Below are 15,432 nucleotides of genomic sequence, written 5' to 3'. Positions count from 1 at the left end.
TGTACTGTGCCTCTTGTAATGCTGTTTTGCTCTTTTCTAGGGGAATCCCTACATGTGCAATAATGAATGTGATGCGAGTACCCAAGAACTGGCTCATCCTCCGGAACTGATGTTTGATCTTGAAGGAAGGCATCCCTCCACATTTTGGCAGTCCACAACTTGGAAGGATTATCCAAAGCCTCTTCATGTTAATATTACACTCTCCTGGAACAAAACCATTGAGCTGACAGATAACATAGTTATCACCTTCGAATCTGGCCGTCCAGACCAAATGATCCTGGAGAAATCCCTCGACTATGGACGAACATGGCAGCCCTACCAATATTATGCCACAGACTGCTTAGATGCTTTCCACATGGATCCAAAATCAGTGAGGGATTTATCACAGCACACAGTCCTAGAAATCATTTGCACAGAAGAATACTCTACTGGGTATATGACAAATAGTAAAATAATCCACTTTGAAATCAAAGATAGATTTGCTTTTTTTGCTGGACCTCGGCTTCATAACATGGCTTCTCTTTATGGCCAGCTTGACACAACCAAGAAGTTACGAGATTTCTTTACCATCACGGATCTGAGGATAAGATTGCTTAGGCCAGCAACTGGAGAAATATACGTAGATGAGCAACACCTGGCACGCTACTTTTATGCAATTTCAGACATAAGGGTATATGGAAGGTAAGAGAATAAAAACCTTTAGGAACAGGCACATGTGTTTGTTTTCAGAGGTTATGCAAAACTGTTTATTTCCCCAGATGTGACAACAGTATCTACCGTAACATGTTCATTGGCAATCAGGCTCAGTTGGTGTGTTTCTGATAGTACTAGAAGATTCTGACTCAGTGGTACTAAATCATGGGGGTTTGATGTCACTAGCCTGGGAAGCCCTAGATGTTGGGAAGAGAACAGTGTTCACAGTTTCTTACATCGGCTTAGGAATTCACCTTGACATTAGGACACTTTTCAGGACCTCTCTTTCTGTTTTTATACAGTTGGCACCTAATCTAGTGGCAGTTAACTAAAAAGAGATATTCCATTCTACAATTTTTTTCAGGCCTTTAATGCAAGATATGATTGATACAATAGCCCTTGCGTGGACTAGGGCAAACTGTGTACAAACAACAATGGCAGCAGAAATGAGAGTCCATTCCTTGTACTTTAATTAGCTCTGAAATGCAGTGAAGCTGAAGTAGAATGTAAAAACGAACAGTGTTTTTGAGAGCATAAGACTGATTTGAATATAACAAAGATTATTACTCATCCGGGTTTAAGACAGATAATCCCTCTGTGGCAAGCAGTGGCTGGTATCAGGTGTCATAGACCCAAAAATAATATCAATGCAATGACATCCCTATCGGGAAATTTTCTTCCCAACTCAAACTAACAATTGACTGATGACCTCAGGCAGGAGGGTGATATCCTTAGCATGTCTTGGATGACAATTTTTTCAGAAGAAACAAATGGGACCTGCTCTATTAGTAATTCACCCAACTCTCAAACATACTTTTTCCCTTTTCTGTGTACCTTTTATAGAATATTTCAAATCTTCCTTTTTAAAAGCTTTATTTTTTTAAGAGAAGCTAGATATCAAAACAAACAGACAAGCTAATGTATCCTGAAAGGCCATAGTATTTTTTCCAGACACACAAATGATAGAAAATTAATAGAGACAGTGATTATTTAAAACACTAGTGGTTTTATTTCTATTACTCCCATAGTGAATTTGCCATTTTCTACCTTTTTTATACAAGCCTTTCAGGTTCCTAGGCATTTCCATGATATACAAATAGATATCTAAAATCAAAATAGAATCAAATTACTGTGAGGTAATCTATTGAAAAAATATTCCTCTAAGTTTATACAAAAGAATTGCTGCCACATACAGACTTGAATGTGTAAACATTTTTGCACAACCAGAGATTTTGCGTGTAGTTACAATGTTTTGTCCACACCAAATACATATGCATACATACTGTCATTAATTCAAAGTGTAAAATTACAAGATAAATATTCCTGTTTTAAGAATTCTTACTGTACTGATTAGTTATACTGTAAATCTATTATTTTTTAGAAGTCTCTTGGCAGGACTAAGTAGATCATGGACAGCTTAAGATAGTGTTTAAAATAGTTTAGTAGTACTAAGTATACTTTACTAATACTAAGTATGCCCAGTATATCCAAATTAACATGTATGTTCTAGTTGATGTGTATCCTTTCTCCGTGTAGCTCCAAATAGGTTACACGTACAGAGGGATTATATCAGAGCTCAGGATTTTAGGTTCCTTACACTTTAAGAAAATGCTGTTCCCCATTTGAAAACCCCAGAATGCTGGAACTTGGTCTGACCTCAATTAGACCATCAGTGCCTTGTCAAGAAAGCATTTGAGGTGCATAAAGGGTGCATTGCATGCAAATTAGAAACAGAAACCTTTCAAACACATTTAGGGTACAGATATCTCGTGAAAAATTACCTATAAAAATGAAACATAACTGTACAGAGAACTTATCTTTTGCTGATGCTTGTTGTTTAAATGCTACAGTAATTGGATACGCATTAAAAGAATCATCTGATATGTAATACTATCTCGCAAGATTAGATCCATGTGGATTCTTATCACTCTTCTGCTAGTGAGAACAGCTCTTTAGGGATTTGGGGTACTTTCCTTCAATATATAGTGAGCCCTTCTCATTAAATAATTTATGGGCTTGCTTATTGCTAAGTACGCATGCTCTGATTAGTTGTTTGCACCAAAGGCAACGTACAGTAGGCCATTGTCAGCCAGTTCGGGTTATTTTTGGTCTCCTTCCAGAGGCTTTATAGGGTCCCCCTGAAGAGTCTCCAAACCAGCATTGCAGTCCATGCCCTCCCTGGTGTGCCCTGGGCAGTAGCGGTGGGCGTGGGAACGTGACTGAAGGGAGGGGGCAAGGGTTACAAGTGGTTTTGTGCCCATTTCTGATTCAGCTGAACTTTCCAGCCCTCGCACATTAATCTAGGATGTTAACTGGAAACCAAGGTATAATAATTTTTTGCCACGGTGGTTCATATTCAAGGCTTTGAGACGTAGGTATTTATGTGCATTTAATAAAGCTGGACCAGACAGGATTCCACAAGGAGGGGATACAAAGAGACGATGCCAAAGGGCTTGATGTGGTGGATGAGCGATGCTAGCAGACGCATTTTGAAGCTAGTCCTTTTGCTGGAGAAACATAACCTGTAAGTTAAATATAGTTAAAATCACCAAAGTTCATAATAGCACATTTCTAAAGGCAGCATAAAATTTAACTTGTTTCACACTGCATTTTAAGGATGAATGCCAGTGAAAAACATCTACCTTAAAGCTGTCATATTTAAAGTACAAGATGCTGGGGTAGTTAACACTTCACAATGAATTAAAGGTAGGACATTTGCCCCACTTAATATATGTTTTGTTTTGTCATTGCTTTGCACTTTGGTGTGAAATAATCCTGATGTATGCAGCATTAGAGATGAAAATCTGTGCGCTCTTGATGAACGCTTCACCTCCTCTATTACTACTTGTTTATTCATCTTCAATTTACCACTTTCATTGTGTGTTTATTAAGATGATGAGAAAAGGGAAACCTGGTTGTTAGCAATTTCAGCAAGCCCATTGTGCTCACATTATTCAAGAAACCTAATAATCCACGTGAACTAATTCTGACTTACTGATGGTCTGCTTTACTAAATCAGGGTGATTTTTTCCAGTGAATAACGGATGATGTAGTGTGCCAGTACCTTAATTAAAGAGAGCCTCTCTTAGTCTTGATCTCATTTTAATTTACAGGGTAATACTACAATAATATCACTAATGGAAGGTACATTAAAGGGCATCAAGTAGCATTAACTGTATTAAATTATGGCACTTGTGTTAATTAACTGCTGAAGCAAGATGGGCCTAATGGCTAGAAAGGTCGACTAATGCATAAATAAAGTCTTCTGGGATGGGAAACTAGGAATGAGTAGACATTTCCCCCCTCGCCTCGTCTCGCAGCAGAGACTCAGAGGGCACCCCATGTGGTAACCCCAGGAAGGTTCCTCTCCTCTCACTGCGTGAGGTGGCGGACGTTTTGCGGGCGCCGCGTATCCCAGATGCCATGCGAAGGACAGTGCTGACAGTAAGCTGCAAGGCACAGCGATCTTATTTTATTTTGTAGGAGAAGTTCACTAAAATGCTGATAATAATTCCTTTGAAGTCAAGCAAAAGATTCCTAGCAGATTTTGGATCAGGCTGCTAACGGTTTAACCGCATTCATTCCAAAATATTTTTGGTTTAACTGTTACGTTGTCAATAACATGCACATCTATGCACCATAAATTAACTATGATTTGGGATGACAGTTTAAAAAAAAAATGCCTCAGTGGGTTACAGAATGAGTAGCTAGCTAAACCAAAGAAAGATATCCTCCCATATTGTTCTTTCATGATTAGTTTTTGATCTAAGAGCCAACAGTTTCTTTTTGACACTAGAAGACCCAGCCTCTATACAATGTTATTAAGCCCTTTGGAATTTATTTTTATACTCTTCTCGCCTTGAAGCTTCTGTATTTAAGCTCCAGGGTTTTCTGACCCTGTCTCAGCTACGCTTGCAGTTCCAGCAGTAATAGAAACCTCTAACTCACAGTACATACGTGAAAAATATCCTCAGTTTTAACAGTTTCTTGCTCTCACATTATCTCTTCTAAATTTAATCCGCCTCAGAATCTGAAAAAATTACTCCCAGGGAAAGCATATTTGCTACTTCAGGGCTTGTTTTTTGTTTTGTTTTGGTTTTTTTTTTGGCCTGTTTAGTCAGCCTGCCCTGCAGTCCCCTGTGACGGAGGGGCCCGCTGCCTGCAGGCACGCGGCCTCGTGCCCCGGCCAAGCTGTCGTGGCCCACCGAGGCCACCCTTAGCCTGTGCCCAGAGCTGTACCACGCCACCCCTCCATGGCTGGATCAGTTGGGTTCAAGCTGGTACGCTCTTCTGGCACTCTTTTGATAACGCTGAAGTAACGCCCTTTTGTAACATACCCAAAAGCAGACCTTTGCCCTGTGGAAACTATAATACATAGCAGTGCTTTAGCTTTATCTATAACAGAAAACATTTTCATTAACACCCAGCTCAAAAACAAACCATCATAGGAAGAAATGTCAGCATCATGCTTTCAGCTTTGTTTTGTTTTTTTTAATCAAACCAGATACCATTCACGTTTCAAGTATATACTTACTGTACTTGAATACTCCTTTGTTTTACAAGAACAGTTGCATAAGCAGCTTGTTCTCCTTTGAGATTTTCACTAGTATTTGGAGTGAATCTAGCAATTTCTCCAATTAAATTATAAACTCATTAGAGAATAGGGAAGAAAAAGAAACTTGTGTATTTAAGAGCATGTCAATTTATCTTTAACTCCCAAGTGCAATTAGCTTTTTTAATATATCTACTGTGATATGTCACTAAGGAAAATGGTCCTTCACTTTCTGTAAACAAATCTTGGATCATCAGGAATTGAAATAATTAAATGGTTACTGTGTTTATTCACACATTAGCAGTCTCCAATGGTTTACTCAGTACTGGTGTCCAGGAAAGGTTTTGCTCCTGCCCATGTTCAAATAATATTAAATAATACTTGGTTCCCCCTGCCATCTTGGTGACATAAGTCCTGGCAATCAGCCCAGTCTTGTGGTGACCTGAAGGGGAGTGGAGGATTAGAGTCTGGAAGGCTGACAAGGCCCTTAACTCTGCTATACACTTTTGAAACTAGTGGATTTACATCACCAGATTTCACTTGCCACCTTTCCTCATTTGCATTTGATCATCTTTTTTTGGCCTGTTTTGCAAGATGTCAAGTATTTCTGTACTGATCTCCCTCATCTGTCTTTCAAGGAAGCCCCATATCCTGCAGAATCAGTGTGTCTGAGGAGAGGAACCAAGCTTTTTTGTAGTATAATTCATTTTGCCATTGAACATTAAAGAAGTAGAGATGAAACTCTTGATGAAAGAAATGAGAATTATTTCTATATTACTTTGTATGCTGAAAAGATATCCAAAGAGCCTTTCTGCCTAAATTTGGTGATTCCAAAATCTTGCATAAACTTTCTTCCCTTTAAGCTTTTCATTTCAAACGATTTCAATTTAATGCAAACACTGAAATAAGCTTAAAGATCTCCTGGATCACATATACAAATGGTCCCTGGCACTGGGATGTCCTTCAGCTTGAACGTAAAGCTGGAGTGGTGCAACATATCATCATGTTAAAAGTTTTAAATTTCTCAACTATCCCACAAGTAACAGGAACTACCAACTTGTTTTGTTTTTTTTGGTTGGTTGGTTGGTTGGTTGGGTTGTTTAATTTAGCATTCTGTTCCCTTCTGCCAGTATCACCAAGGTGAGATTTCCTGCAGTTATTTTTGTCTATTTTTGTACTTAATTACACATGCTTAGGAGCTGATTTTTCCTGGACACTGATCAGCTTATGAAGCGTCTTTGAAGGTAGTAGCTGAACCCAGAATAACCATGTGCTTCTTCTTGACACAGATGATATTTCTCTTTCTCTGCCAATCTCAGAAATAAGACATCATTCACCTATGATTTAGGGAAATGTTTGAAACTATGAGAGTCAATGTGTCTGCCTTTTCACTTCTTTTCCTCTAGTACAGCTCCATAGTAGATGTACTGTACATTATGTGAAGCTCAATATTGAACTAAGAGACCAGTCCTGATACTAGTTTCAGATGCCATCCTGCAAATTAGGAGTAATTTCCATGAAGCTATGTGTATTTAACAGAAGAGTTTCAAATGAGTTTCCAATGAGTTTCACATAGGAGGAGTGAGAGAAAACAAGTGAAGTAAAGGAAGGGAGGAAAGAAAGAAGGAAAGAAAGGGGGAGGACAACGGTGAGGAGGCTGTCATGGCTTCTATTTAAAAGAAAAAGGAAAAAACAGACCTCATTTTTTTTCATTCTCTGCCATCTTTAGCTAATAAGGCAGGACAGTTCTGCTTATTTCAAGGGAAGTCTAGTGATACGGTCACACGGAGACACTTATTCAGAAGACTGGAAAACTAATAATAAAGGCCAAGGTCTTGTAGTCTTGTTCATCTGAACTGTTACATGGGGTCTGTGAACACCCTTCCTCTCCTTCACTCTCGAGTCCTTCTCTAGGATTAGTGTACCCCAGCAGTACCAGTGAACCATGCGTAAAGGGAATCATCATGATTCCTACACGATCTCTGAGGGCTGTAACGCAAATGAGTCAGCACCAAAAAGCCTCAATAAAACAGATAAAACACCTTGTTAACTGGGCTGAACACCACAGGAAGCTTTTAACACCACTGTAATTCTGATTTCATAGAACATAATATCAATCATGCAAAAGTATGAACAGAGCTACAGAAAAAGAAAAAAAAAAAAAAGCAAAGCTATGAATTTAGCAGGCAGCGGTATGGTAGGGGAAAAGGAGACAAAGGGTTACACTGCAGGTAGAGTTCCCAAGAGAAAGTCTGACTGCTGACGCATCAGGAAAGCATAATGTTAGCTGCAGCCCTTTGCAGGAGAGCAGGCTGTGTTCTGGTTAGCTTTGTGGGATGTGGTAAAAATGAAAGGATGCTGAAAGGCAGAAGGCATCCTAATGACATTAGGAGGGAGCAGGAGCTGGAGAACATCTTGATGTACTACCACTCCCATATGAGACCACTCAAAACCAGACTTCTAATTTCTGCAGTCCATGGAGTTTTTGGAGCTTTCGAGTCAGTCCATTAACAGTACCTGGTTATTCACACAGCATTACAGCCCAACTTCTGGCAAGTAACAGTAGCAATTAATAAAAGGAAATATCTTGTTGGTATGATCTTTATGTTGGAAATGCAGCCATACTCAGGAGTAACAGAGTTCTAATTCACTGATGATTATTTTGACATTTCTCAGGTGATGACCGCTATTTTTACATAAGCTTCAAAAGAACCAAAAACATTCCAGGAAGAGGCTGATAATCCATTGCCTAATGCTATGGATTAAGGCTGAGCAGGCCTTGGGACATTCTATGGACAATGCAACGCACATGGTACATACACATGGTACATACACATGCCCATATCCCAGCACTGGAGAGCATTTTTCTGAAGTTACACTCTTTCTTTGAACCATTTAGTGTTTCCTCCAACTTGATGGTTATGCAGATATCAATAGTGGTCTGCTTCTTCCTTGTAAACCTCCTGGAAGACCTTGTGATCAAGATCTCAATTGCTTTCATTTTCACCCTTAAATCCATTTCAGTCTTTATATGTGCTGTGCAGTGTCTTTCTTCTCTACCGTGCGGAATTCCCACTTCCACCTATGCAGGCACGCATTGAGCTGTAAATGAGCCAGTAGTTGATGTACCAAGATTTATAAAGTACTTGGAAATACACTTAAGAAAGATGGGTAGAGAAGCACAATGGATTGTTATAATCTGTCCTCCCTGTCCCATCACTCATAAAACAGCATAACAGGAGTACCAGTGTAAGTGTTAGTGATAACAACGCTGACCTGATGACGGAGGGACACCGTGGTTCATGTCTAACTGACATCAGTATTTCTGTTATGTTGCATATTAAACCTATTAACAACCAAAAAGATAAAATCTGATTACAATAAGGATATATACATTGAGATATGCGTCTTCACACTCAGCTAATTAGTTGGCACCGACTGTTTTCACTTTGCTCGGTGACATGTGGTATATAAATCATTACAATATGTTAAATGCAAATGGCTGGTAATAGGATAACCATCTGCTCACTGTTGGGAAGTTTGCAAAGGAATATAGTAAGCTGTACTTCTAATAACGATGCTAAACTCACATCCCTGAAATACCAAATATCTAAAAACAGCTGCCTCCGCTGATGCCAACATTACTAATACATCTCTTGCCCTTTTCATTTTCAGAAGTAAACTACATATTGTAAGAGGTAATTTTGCTCTTCAGCATGAACTTGACTTCAAGGCTAGTGCCTGTAACATTAATGTGAACCACCATATCTCAGAGCCTCATCTTTTTCTTAGATTGCGTTGAGTGCTTTTGAGCATCCAATAAATAATCAGGCTGCCCACTCTTCTCAGGACACCTTTTCTTCCACAAATATAATTAAACTTTCTTCCTCCCCTAACCCCTTCTGCCAGGCCCTTTTCCAGGGATGACATGATTTTGTAAGTGATAGATTGTTGGCACATTGCTGTCTGATAACGTATTACTCTAGAGACCATCAAAGAGTGCCTTCCATCTAATAATCTACCATGCCCTACGAGTGTTAAAGATCACCACTGCAAAGAGGGATCAATTATTTTACCACAGACATGTATTATCAGAGGCTGTCACAAACCTTCTTAATGAGCATTTCTGGATACCCAAGTGACAAAGTAATGCATCGGAAAATTAGTAGTGGGACAAGAGTGAAGGACTGCCTGCCAAAGTGGAGGCTGTGCCTTCAAGCTAGAGCAGCTCCTTCTCTCCTTACCCGCTCAGTCATCTTCTGGTCAGGGTCACTATCACAGTGCTAATGTGCTGGCTCCCCCATCAGTAATGTATTGCATTATCGCCTATCAGAGAGATTAATATGTTCACGTACTGAATTCCCAAGACATGGCTCCCAGCATTAAAGAAGCCGAGGAATTAATTCAGCTCCCACTGACTGAATGGAAAAGAAGTTTGTGCTTTCATCGTAGTCAGATGCTAGTGCTGCCGTGGCTTTCTTAAGCCACTTTGGGAGGGAGGGGTTGCTGTTTGTTCGGGGGTTACGTCTGGCATGGAGGTGTCTGATTTAAGATAGTGCTTCTAGGGAAGCACCTGCAGGGGAAGAGGCTGCAGGAGAGCTCATTAGCCCGGCAGTTTCTCAGCCCCTGGATGAATTACACAATAAGATGCTTGCTCTACAGGGTCTCAGAAACCTGCGGCTTTGTGTAGGTATGCTGTCCTGCAAAGCTATCCAAGTTTAAAAAAATGTTAAAGGGAGATGTTTTTGTGCTAACACATTTTCCTTTGTTGCCTCGCAGAAAAAAGGAGCTGTCTGAAGGCAGCACAAATTTGGTGACTCCATTTTGATTCACAATGAACACTTGCCTGTTTCAAAATGGGGTGTCTGCGCTTTAAAGTTATCTAGAGCATTTATAGACAGAGCTGGTGGGATGAGTAGCACTTTATAATACCTCAAAGGCATGGTGCCAGCACTGGGAATTTGATAAGCTGGGGTCCTCAATTGGATTCCAGCAATGGTCACAAGTTTTAGGAAGCTCTCATTTTAAATTGCAAGCAGGAGAAAAACAGGATTCTTTCTCTTTAATTGCATTAGTTTTATTGAACTGAAGCATTGCTTCAGTTCCCAGAATGCTTTATATATATTTTAACGCAAGTTACCAGAGACAGAACAGTAGCAGGACTGTTTATTGTTTCTGACTTTTATATTTGGTAAAACTGATGTTATTCATTTTCCCATTTAACTCTCTCGTGCATTAAGAATCTTTAGTTTTGGGGATGGTGTTTATCAAAGTCATTATAAATATATTAATTTCAACTTCTTTGATTTGGTAATACTTCTACATCGTTTTTGTTTAGTCCTGTTCAGAACAGCCAGGCCAAGCCAGGCAAACACGAACTGGACTCCAGGAACCTTCTGGTAGCCCTCTGCACAGGAGAGGGAACATTAAATTCACGCCCTCGGTAGACGAGCCTTTAGGTTTCATTTGACGTATGCTGCTAGCATTCACTGTGACACAAATGTCCTGGCAATCGGATGCTTTCCATCTGTTGTTTTGGGGGAAGAGGGAGGGTCATTTGAGAGGTTTGAGGTTTTTTTAGCCTCGCATACCTTGGCTGCATTTCTATAGCCTCATCACATTTTAATTGGCTCTAGATCTTCTCATTATACTTATTGAACTGTGGGGCAATTCTCCCTTGCTTAGAGCTAGGGTTGTGGATTTTGCCACATAAGCACAATCAGGAATTGACTTGAAAGAACATTTCAAAACGTTATCATCTCCCCCCATCAGAGCACAGCACAGCAGTTCCCTTGACCTTCAGCACAGCAGGGGGAGAGGAGCGGGCAGGAACAAGGTGCAGAGAGGGCAGGTGGGACAGGGGACAGAGCTGCAATATGAGAAGGCATCTGTTTTGTCAGTGACCCACTTTGGGAAACCCTCCTTCCACACCGTACATACCTCCAGCTGCTCATTTCTAACCGTTTTCACTTCTCTTTTTGGTGATCATCACTCCTTCAGTGGTATCACATGGGAAATCGCTGCCCGTGTGGCTCAAAAGAGGCGTGGAAACCTTCATCAGGAGAAGTAAAAATGAGATGTGAGGAGCAGGGGAGAGGGAAAGACAGGAACGTCTCAATTTTCAGTGATAAATAAACCTTTTATTCTTTGTCAATGCAGAAAATTGCTTGTCATTTAACAGGCATCATTAAAGACACTGTGCTTATGGAACCATGCCTTCCTTCCTTTGAATGCTCCTAAAATAATTCTTCCAGCAGGACAGCAAAACAGCAAGGAGCCAGTTACATTTTTAATCACTCATGTCCCATAGGAATTGCAGTCTGCCAGCAAGGGCAGCTCTTTCCCCTTTGCAACACAGGAAAAGAATAGAAAGATGGGAAGCTGGGTTCCAGAATGGTTTGTTACAGTTATTAATGAGCTACAGATCAAAAAATCTGAGCGTCATTAACTGCTAATATTCTGCCACTGAAAATGTTTAACCCAATCCACAAGCTAGATCTGAAAAAGTGGATTTCATCCCTTTTTTCCATTTTTTTTCCTTCAGAATCACGAATGGGGAGTAGAGAAACAGTTGAATGAAGAGAACAGAGAAAAGTATAACAACTTTGTATTTCTCTTCCACTGTACATATCTCAAAAGAAAAGGAGTTTTAATACTGCAGAGTCCTTCCCCACCCAGACCAGATAGCAATATTTTACCTCCCCATCAGTTAGTCACTGCAGAATTAACCTTCAACGTGGTGATTCTTTCCTGGATTCATTCTTTCATGTGAATGACATGTACAAACATCACATTTCAGATTTGGTATCTTAAAATATACCTCTAGAATTTTTGTGTTTGTTTGTTTTTACAGATACAGAGTCACTATATTGAGAGATCAGATCTTGCAATTTCTCTTCATTTCAATGGCTACTTTTTGAGAATAGTGCAGGCTTTGGATTTTGTGGTCTATTTTTTTGCTTGTCTGTTAATGCTTCATAAAATATACATGCTTTAAACAGGAGAGATGCAGCAGAGTGATACCACCAGAATGACAAACGGTTGCAAGTCAATTCCAGAAGAATACACTTTTAACATAGTTCATAGTTTCCTCACTGTGTGGTCATACGCAGGTTTTGACTAACAAATGCACAGTTAATGTATAACTGACATTCAGCCTATCTGTGAGTTGTGGAGAGGAGAGATTTATGCTCTGCTTACTCCCAGAGAACAGGTTCTGCAATTTAACGCGGACTGACTGTGCTGTAACAGAAGAGAAACCTTTTTGAGAATTGTGCAGGTATTGCTGCAATACCATCATAATTAATAGAACATAAAGCCCAGTCTCGATGCCCCATGTCCAGAAGCTTCACCATAATTCATAACACACAACATGTGTACTTCTTTATATCCTCATACGCTTAGCACATTAAAAAAATAAAATAAAATTGAAATTTAAGCTGCTATAATTGCATTAGGCAAGCAGGGCAGGAAAAGAATTGCTGTGAGGAGCAGGTGAGGCTTCATCCTAAGAAACTCATAGGCAGCAGCCTAGAGCATTTGTCCGGCCTCGCATCCACACGAGCAGGTGCCAATAAAACAGAGAGGAGGTGATGGGCGATGGCTGTTCTGTCACGGGTGTTACCGGGGTTCTCAATCTACAGAGCATTTAACTTGAGAGGAGCCTGTTACAAAATAAGACCATTTGAAAAAAAAATAATAATAATAGTTCTTAATATTCAGGGGTAGGCTCAGCACCCAAAAACCCAGAGATTATCATGGAGGAGTAAAACTGAAACGAAACACAGGAGTGTTTTCCATAGAAAAAGAATGGAATTAAAATGTATTCTGAAAGATACAGTCAGCTTCTGTTACATCAAGTTTGGACAGATGCCAGAAGCTTGTTCCCTTTGTGATATGATTATATGGCCACTAAGTCATTTGGTTCAGCCAATTTGCTGTATATCATGATAAAACCGTGTATAGCATAAAATCCACAAAGTTCTGCCCTTTTCCTCTCCCGAGGTTTTCTGCGCAACATGAAAGCAGAGAACAGCTTTAACAAGATCTGGGTGTACTCTTGAGTCCTGTGTAATCCTCCCCTCCTGGCTTGTGTAGGTCACTAGGCGGAGATGCTGAGCACATATAAGAATAGATGAGGAAAGACGATGAGCAGTAATGGTGGTGACAGGAGGTCATGACTGCTGTGAGCACCATCCTAAATCCCAGTGGAACTGTCTCCTTCCTCCTCCGTTGCAGCTCTCAGTGTTTGGCAGAGAGAACACTAGCACTGGAATATATCAGACACAAACACTAACTCCTTCATCCCCAGAAGGATTGCTTATGAAAATATTTCCTAATAATGTGGCTATTATTCTTTTCTTTTTCTTTGTTTTTATTGGCATAATTCAGAAGCTTTCTGATAATTATGCCCACATTCATTAAGGATAAAGCTCTGCAATGCAAGAGTTGTTGTTAGGGTCCTCACGATGCACCTTGTCTCTTCCTGCTAGTCAGGTCTTCAGGGAAAATCCCTCTTCTGCTTTTCACTGGATGGCAGCTTTCTGCCAGCGTGCAAACAAAAGATGAACAGCGGTCTTCTTAACTCCACAGTCTGAAGAAAGCCTTAATGCCAGAAGCTATCATTCACTATTTGACCATGCCCCAACAGGATCCTGTCCTTAGTGCATCTTTCTAGATCTACTCCTCACAATATACTGCTGCTTTACAAATGGGTGCAGGTAGGCATCCCTGTATTAATAACAATTATTTTTTTCTTCATATCTAGGTTCTTCCTCTGCTTACATCTACTAGTTCTCTGGTACTGTTCATTAGAGTATTGTTGAGTATGTATTGTTTTTGTTTGTGTGTTTGTTTGTTTGTTTTGGTTTTGGTTTTTGTTTTATTATGTGTATATATACACACACACATTTTTCTTCCAGTTTAGCTCAAATATACTGTGAGAACAGAAACAGCCAATACGTTTTCCACTGGAGTTTGAGGCTGAGGAAGCCTGCATAACATTTCAGGGAAAAGGATAAAGTTTGTGTAGGATTTTAAAAGCTGTGTTGGGCAAGATAAAAATGCAATGGTTGATTCTTCAGTATAAATATACACTGATTGTTTTTTGTCAGTAGTATTTCATTTTGCCCTATGACAAATTTACATTACTCATAACTCGCAATCTATTCCTTAACTTTTCAGTTTTAATTGTTTCCTGGGGAGAGGGGGGAAGAGAGAGAATGTACAGTATGTGAGGGGAAGTATTGATTTGAGATATTTGAAATATAAATTAAGTTTATTAGTTCTTCTACTATATCAAATATTGTAGTCATTGGATCGAATTCAAATTTCTCTGTCCAGAACGTACTCCTGACCCCTCTGTGGACAGTGCAGTTTAGCTCCAGCTTCTTTCTTAACATTCTTTGATTTACCCAATATTTATTAAAACAAACATGGATAATAAATATTTCAGCACACTTGAAGGCCAAAAACAATATCTGTTTTATTCTAATCTGACATTAGGTCACAGCCTTAAGTCCTTGGTTTGAAACTACAGGTCCTTTGTCACTTAAAGTTGGGGAATAATATCAAAGCAGTATCATTAACCCCAGTTCACACAGACCTGCACTGTCTCCTGTCCCATAGCACGTGAATCTGGGGCGAGGGCAAGTTCTAAACCCACGGGCAGAACTGTTCTGGCACTGGAGGAAAAGCCGTCAGCATTGGTGGTGGTACTGCAACCAGCAGGCGTACATGTGTGTCCGTGCAAGTCTCCTGCTCACTGCTCCAAGGCCAACGCCAGAAGCCAGGTCTCCTCTCCCATTCCCTACCTGAGGTCTGTGCGCTCCTTTCCAGCTGCATCTGATAAATGAACGGGACTGCCTAGCGCTGGCCACCCACCTGTGAGGAGACCAGGTTATCCATTAGGAGCTGTACTCAGACCACCTCTTACACTACTACATTCACATTTATCGTTGGTAAAAAGCCATTAAATTTCACCCATGGTACCATCTATCTCAATCTTTCTAACGCTAAAGAGCATTTGTAGTTTTCTCACTGACTTTAATAACACGTAATAAAATGTTTGCAGAATCTAGACAATGTAATGACTTCACGACAACACTAAGTACTGTCTATAATTAAGTAGTAATCATAGGGTATTTTTGAAAAAGAAAACAAGCTTTCAGCTATATAGAGTTTGCAAC

At 39.9% G+C, this 15,432-nt stretch overlaps 2 protein-coding genes across 13 annotated transcripts in view; one reads left to right on the top strand and one right to left on the bottom strand.

Annotated features, from left to right (window-relative positions):
- Window positions 1–15,432, top strand: part of NTNG1 (netrin G1) — a 157,179-nt gene that overhangs the window by 68,009 nt on the left and 73,738 nt on the right. For all 12 annotated transcript variants that reach the window (XM_080603593.1, XM_080603599.1, XM_080603600.1 and 9 more), the window contains exon 3: window positions 41–681. In XM_080603593.1, coding sequence (XP_080459719.1) covers window positions 41–681 — 641 coding nt within the window. The remainder of the gene's footprint in view (window positions 1–40; window positions 682–15,432) is intronic.
- The window catches only part of LOC308199451 (uncharacterized protein), an 88,443-nt gene continuing 73,698 nt past the window's right edge, over window positions 688–15,432 (bottom strand). Inside the window, exon 19 of the transcript XR_013954655.1 lies at window positions 688–15,127. The gene's annotated coding sequence lies outside the window, so the exon portion shown is untranslated. The remainder of the gene's footprint in view (window positions 15,128–15,432) is intronic.

Source organism: Anser brachyrhynchus, assembly GCF_964034855.1.
Source record: "Anser brachyrhynchus genome assembly, chromosome: 8".
Lineage (NCBI taxonomy): Eukaryota > Metazoa > Chordata > Aves > Anseriformes > Anatidae > Anser > Anser brachyrhynchus.
This window is presented reverse-complemented; position numbering and strand designations above follow the sequence as displayed.